We start from the raw sequence: 6,676 nt of genomic DNA, 5'->3' as shown, positions 1-6,676 counted from the left end.
TTTGCTAACAGTCCCACCATGTGGTAGATTAACTCATTACAAGTGATACTTGAAAGAGATCTACAGTATACCTATATCCACACTCCACACACACTCACACTGTAGGAGTAACCTACACTATAGAGTGACTACACTACCAGTCAAAAGTTTGGACACACCACATTTTTCTTTGTTTTTACTACTTTCCACTTTTTACAATAATAGCAAAGACATCAACACTATGAAATAATACAAATGGAATTATACAGTGAGCAAAAAAGTGTTAAACAAATCAAAACTATCTTATTTTAGATTCTTTAAAGCGCCTTGAAGGAGAGGCTTTCGAATGAAATTTATACATAGGCATCAACTTCACTATTTATATTTGTCTTTATATTTCAAGCATTTAAGCATAAGCCTTTAAATCAAAATGGCTTTAAGATAATGAAAAACATAGTAAATCCAATCAGATGTGTCCAAACATTTGACTGGTAGTGTGTATATATAACCTTTATCCTGCAAAAGTTGGATAAATTCACATTCACACCTGGGACCTGCATTTTGTGGGTGTAAAACGAGGCTAACAAAACAATTGAAGGCTGCATACAAACTATTACCTTATGTGATTTTGAAAATGTCAACACTGGCTTATACAAAAAGTGGAGGGACATTTTGAAAGCAGATACTTCAGTTCAAAAACTCAAAAACAGCAGTCATTTGACAGTTTTTGGCCTTCTCAGCAGTGTAATTACTCAGCAGTGTTGAGTAATTACACTACTTTTGGCAGTAACTAGTCATGTAACTAATTACTTTTTCAAATTAATAACGCAATTACAATTACTGAAATTTAAATGGGCTCGTTACTCGTTACTGGATTATCCGGTTTATGATCATCTGACTTTACGGTGGTGCAAGTGAATCAAAAGACTACCAACCTCCCTGGCGACTTTATTTCTCAAAAGCGACTAGCGACAAATCTGGAGAGTTTTTCTGACCATGGGAAGCAATGTTAATGTATTGAATCCCAAAGCATTTGGAAATAAATTGGTATGGCTGATGCCGGTTTTCTCTACTTGTTTGTCTAATCCAGAGAGGTCTGATGATCACAGCGCTTCCCACAGCAGGGACTGTAGGATAGGGTCCACTTGTAATTGTTACCGGCGTACGCCGAAACTGCCCTGGGTGGGCGGAGTCAGCACTTATATCAAAACGGGCTACTCCGGGGCGTGCATAACAAGTGCAGCATTATATATTGATATGCAAATTATCGTATGACATCATCTGGCGACTTCTAGCGACTTTCTGAGCAGCCAATAGTTACTTTCCTTGGAAAAGAGTTGGCAACACTGCTACCTGTCCGGTAACTTAGCCCACACAGTGTACTAATGCTTGATTTGAAGGCCTGTTGAGGCTACAATAAATACTTCTATCAAAACATCTATTGTGTTTTATTGTTCCACTACTTACTTTTCATCATAGTGATAATGGGTACAATGATAGATAAAATCTAACAGTTGACTTGTCCCACACTGTGCCACAGCAACACTAAATTAATATAGCTATGTGTAATAAGAGAATTGAAGCAGACATTTAAAAGTAACACAAAAGTTACTTTCCCTAGTAACTAATTACTTGTATTATGCAGTAATTGGTAAAGTAATTCAATTACTTTTTGAGAGAAGTAACTTGTAACTAACAAATTACTAATTTTCAGTAACTTGCCCAACACTGCTTCTCAGTGACTTGCTCAAGGGCCACATATATGCAGCATGTATGCACTCAGTGGCCTGTCTGTTTGCCGTTGTCTTCAGTGCTACATTGTCATGGCACAGTGCAGCATCATGACAGTGCATTGTGAGGAAAGCCACTGTCCCGGCTACAGTTGCTAAGAGCAGCATTCTCCCTGGCTACCAAGCTACAGAATACAGGAATCTCAGTCCCATATATGGGCATGTGTCTCACAGAGATGATGTCATCACACCAAGGACTGAAGGGGCTCCCCTTTCATTTGTAGGAATGTAAAGAGAAGAAGTGGGTGTGTGCTTGTCTGAGCCACAAAGATAGAGAGAGACAGGCAGGGTGGGTTGTAGTGAGGTGAAGGATTAGAAAGAGACAAAGACTTGAGAAAGAGAGGTGTTACGTAAAGCGTCACTACACCCAGATTAGTAGTTAAGAGCTGAAGGGGAAGTTTGCAGAATTGCCTTAAAGTTGAAGTTAGAATGAGAGGGCATTAGAAGGAACGACCAAAATAAAAGCATTGGCAGCTGTTTCAGAGCTTCAGCGTTAGACAGCACTAAAGGAGAGAGAGAGGGAGAGAGAGAGGGAGAGAGAGTGGAGAGAGAGAGGAGAGAGAGAGAGAGAGAGGGGCAGAAACAAACAAGCAGAGGTGAGGCTTCCTTCGTCTAGTGGTACGCTTGTTACTGATCTTATAGAAGGCTTCCTGTGTCAGCACCATGGGAAAGTCAGGTAAGTGGAAACTGCACTCCCAGGATTGTAACTTTGATTGTATCAGTTTGGCCTGAGTTAGAACTTTGCCCTCAGAAACAGTGTGTGTGTGTGTGTGTGTGTGTGTGTGTGTGTGTGTGTGCGTGTGTGCGTGCAGGTTGTGAACTTGGCTGTCTTTGAAAATTGGAACGGGAGGGAGGACATACAAAATTGTAAATCTAATTTCCTTTCTTCTATTACTTTAATAGTGCTTCCAGTGAGTTCTCAAAATTGCTTTTACTGATTCTTAGTTAGGTTTCATTTAGCAGTAGGCTGAGTGCATGCAGGCTGCTACACAGCAGTGGTATTTGTGTTTGTGTGTGACTATTTGAATCAGCCTATTGTGTGAGTGCTGCGCAGAGTGTGGGACTTATGAAAAGGCCAGTGAGTGATAGGCACCAGGCAGGAGAGAGCGGATGATGGGGATGACGTTTTCTACTCCGCATCCATCATCCGTCACCCAGCTGGCACTCACTGTCTGAGGCCAGGCAGACTGTAGGAGCAGGCTTGTATTTTGCAACTAGAACAATCAGGTATGAATCTTCAGGTTGCATCATCACATCATCAAATTCTGTCTCTGTCTGACTCCCTCTCTCTCTCTCTCTCTCTCTCTCTCTCTCTCTCTCTCTATCTCTCTGTCTCTCTCTCTCAGCCTCAAAGCAGTTTGCTGAAGAGGTGCTGCAGAGCCATAATGAGTACAGGAAGAAGCACCAGGCGCCTCCTCTGAAGCTGAGCAGCAAGCTGAGCAGAGACGCTGCCCGGTGGGTTAACGCACGCAGATCAAATTAGCAGCCTAATTAGCAAGCAGTACGCATAACAGTCATTGTCGAATTGCTCAGGATAAAAGTGACAGTTTCAAGCCTAACCTGTCAAATTGAATAACTGCAAAACATAATATAATATCAAGGGTGGTGAGTTTGTTTTCAATGTGATTATAGGTTATGTTGACAATTGGTTGCCACTAATTGCCAATATATTCAATTTTATTTAAATGAATTTTATGAACTGATAAATTGGTTTTCTCACCACATTTCCACCACATTTTTCATGCTATTCATTATTACCATGAACTCACAGAAGTTATTGCACATCATTTATTCTCCTGGCTGAATCCAAAGTTGTTCAGTGCTGTCAGGAAGGATAGCTACTGCCTTGCGTATTGGAGCTTCAATCCATCTCCATGAGCAGCACTCTACACAGCAGCCTGTGACGGGGGGTTGTGAGCAAGCATTGCTTCATTTTAAGGGCTCACAAGCCAAAAAGGGTGAGAACCTCTGGGTTAGAGGACACCATGGTTGAAGAATCAATTGAAAGCCACCATTAAAAGTAAAGTGGTCCATATAACTTGCATTAATATTTCAGGATTGTTCAAACAGTTTGTCTTGGGGGTGGAGCAACAGCACAGCAGCAGTGCAGCAAGCATGTAGAAAGCCTACATCTGAGATGTTGCGTTGTAAAATCTTGAGCTCTCACAGAAGCAGTCTCTCCAGTGCAGTCCCATCCACAACTTTCTGTTTCTCTCTCTCTAGCTATGCTGAAAGTCTGGCCAGCACGCGGATCCTGAAGCACAGTGTGGAGTCCAGTAGAGGGAGCTGTGGAGAGAACCTGGCATGGGCCTCCTATGACCAACCGGGTACACACACACACATAGACATACAATATATACAGTATATTCTATCAAATAAAACCCATGTAAACCTGTGTAAAGCTCTCTCTCTCTTACATATGGAGGGAACAGTGCTTTGATTCTCTTAAACTGGGCTATTGCCATGGTGACATCACATGTGCTGATTGGCCATTATGGAATTCTAGTGACTCAGATATTTTCCAGCCATACACACACACACACACACACACACACACACACACACACTGAGTTTGACTATGGTCCTCCTGACAGATAATCTTGATAACATATAGATATATATATCTGATGGGACGTGTCCCTCCAAAGCTAGTTTAGTCTACAGAGCTTAAAGTCAATGCTCATGCAGACTGTCCAGCCCAGTAAGTGAACAGCTGGGATCACTTTCCCCCACTCTGTCCTCAGTGTGAGAGCTCACAGACAGTGACTCACTGCAGAAATATGTCGCCGCAAGATGGTGCGATTCATTAAAAACTCTCCTATAGACATAGTGTAGCATTGGGTCACACAGAGTGCAACGTTGTAGTCTTGAAAGTAAAATGTGCACTAAAGGGGTTTGTTGCATTTCGGGTGCAGTTTGCTCGAGCTCCAAAATGCACTCCATGGTATTGCTAGCATTCTGATTAATATGTGCTACATATGACTTGTGTGCAGGAAAGGATGTGGCAGACCGCTGGTACGATGAAGTGAAACAGTACAACTTCAACCGCCCAGGATTCTCCTCTGGCACTGGTGAGATATTGGAAACAGCTTACAACCCTTTGCTCTCGCTCTCTCTCTCTCACACACACACACACACACACAAGGTACATCCTGCTTCCTTGCGTACTTGAGTGGCCATTCTCTTTTTACACATTGTAACAACACATTATATCAAACACTCCTCCCCTCTCATCTCTTCTTACCTCTTCTTGTCATGTCTCATCTTGTCTCTTTTCTCTCTATTTACCTCTCTACATATTTCTGTCAATTTCTCTTTCCCCTCTGTCAGCTCCCTCTGTCTCAGTGTCACGTTCACCCAGGCGTGGGGCCAGGATAGTTCAGTGATGTCACATCTCAGTCAGTGCGTGTGTGACTGTGTGAGTCAGTGATCAGCCATGGGGAAACTGAGGGAAAGTCACAGTCCTCTGTATCACTGCGAATGCCACGTGTCAGATCCAGTCTGCTCTGATTCCTCCAGGTGTTTTCCCATTGCATCTGCGCTGAGTGTGACCAGAGCCTGTTGAGCTTAATCACACGTGAACCAGATCACTCTTAGCAACTCGTCCGGCTGATTCACACTGACTCATATAATGTTGCCGGGTAGAGGGGAAAAAGGAATAAGTGTACAGTGAGAAAAGGGAAGTTTGAAACCGAGTGAGGTCAAAGAGAGGAATTAAGATTCCTACGTCTGTAAATATTTAGAGGAACTGAGTTCTGTGGGTGGACTCACAGATTCAACCTAACAGTCTCTCTCTCTCTCTCTCTCTCTCTCTCTCTCTCTCTCTCTCTCTCTCTCTCTCTCTCTCTCTCTCACACACACACTCACTCCATCCTCCCCTGCCTTATCTGCTTGCCTCTACCTCCAATATATTTGTCTATATTATCTCTCTTTTCACTCACCATCTAGGCCATTTCACAGCCATGGTGTGGAAGAGCACTAACAAGTTGGGTGTCGGTAAGGCCGTTGCATCAGACGGTTCTTCCTTTGTGGTGGCCAGGTATTTCCCAGCTGGGAACATCACCAACCAGGGACACTTTGAGAACAACGTCCTCCCAGCTAAAAGCACTGCATCCGCCTCCTAAAGATGTCGAGACCCCCACAAGACTTGAGTCAAGCCCAAAGACATTTATTCCATTTTCCAAAAGACTCTGAAGTTATCTGCCTGCACTACTAGAGATAATACTCAGGAGAGCACCACTTCCTATGGATTTGAAAGAGGAATTGCACTTTGGCTTGATATCCCATGTTTATGATTTGAAAGGGACCTGTGAATGATATTGAATGAAAGAAGCACTACTGTTTGACACTGCTAACAAAGCCAATCCTACATGGGATTGTATAAGTCTTGATTTTGATGGTTATTTACCTTGTGACACTGATCTATACATTTCATGAATGCTAATACATTTTTCACACACTGAAATACTTCATCGTCTTGCATCTGTATTTGTGTAGGAATGGGAACTAATTCAGTGGATGTGGCAGGTAATATACATTTATGTGTGGAATCATTGCTTGTAAATCCAATGATTCAGCATGCTAGGTATGTGTTCTTATTGCCATCACTCTTCAAAGCAGAACCCCTTTTTACTGCATTTCCAGGTGTGTGTTTTGTATTCTAACCAGTTTTGTACAATAAAGGTGATTGTTTGTCACAAATGCATTTGGTATCCATCCATGGATGCTAGTGCCATCATTATCATGTGAAATCATCAAAGAGTGAAAAACAAAAGAAAATAAGAGTTTCATTCCACAATGACACCTCCACTCTAAGGCAAAATGTTTGCTGGCAACAAAGTGAAACTCACCATGAAATATGGCCTTATTAGCTACCTAAAGTAATAACATTTTAGATGATGTAAGCA

The 6,676-nt window shown here is 42.3% G+C and overlaps 1 protein-coding gene across 2 annotated transcripts; it reads left to right on the top strand.

Annotated features, from left to right (window-relative positions):
- The first annotated feature begins 2,009 nt into the window (after positions 1-2,009).
- Positions 2,010-6,449, top strand: glipr2l (GLI pathogenesis-related 2, like). Of its 2 annotated transcripts, XM_071542631.1 has the most exons (5): positions 2,010-2,445; positions 3,116-3,224; positions 3,993-4,096; positions 4,763-4,840; positions 5,718-6,449. In XM_071542631.1, exons 1-5 carry the CDS (start codon positions 2,433-2,435, stop codon positions 5,891-5,893), a joined length of 480 nt encoding a protein of 159 aa, XP_071398732.1. In that variant the 5' UTR covers positions 2,010-2,432; the 3' UTR covers positions 5,894-6,449. The 2 variants fall into 2 exon arrangements, with proteins under 2 accessions (XP_071398732.1, XP_071398733.1); XM_071542632.1 differs by lacking the exon at positions 4,763-4,840.
- The last annotated feature ends 227 nt before the right edge of the window (positions 6,450-6,676 follow it).

Source organism: Centroberyx affinis, unplaced genomic scaffold (assembly GCF_046629955.1).
Source record: "Centroberyx affinis isolate AG114_WGS23_722 - 3 ecotype Tasmania unplaced genomic scaffold, CSIRO-AGI_Caff_v1 ptg004139l_1, whole genome shotgun sequence".
NCBI classification, from domain to species: domain Eukaryota; kingdom Metazoa; phylum Chordata; class Actinopteri; order Beryciformes; family Berycidae; genus Centroberyx; species Centroberyx affinis.
Note: the sequence above shows the minus strand (reverse complement) of the source record. Positions and strands in the feature narration are given on the sequence as shown.

Bases quoted from the DNA above. Each gene is read 5' to 3' on its own strand.
- glipr2l (XM_071542631.1), top strand. The intron at 3,225-3,992 runs GTGGGTTAACGC...CTCTCTCTCTAG, and splicing joins CTGAGCAGAGACGCTGCCCG to CTATGCTGAAAGTCTGGCCA. The intron at 4,841-5,717 runs GTGAGATATTGG...CTCACCATCTAG, and splicing joins AGGATTCTCCTCTGGCACTG to GCCATTTCACAGCCATGGTG.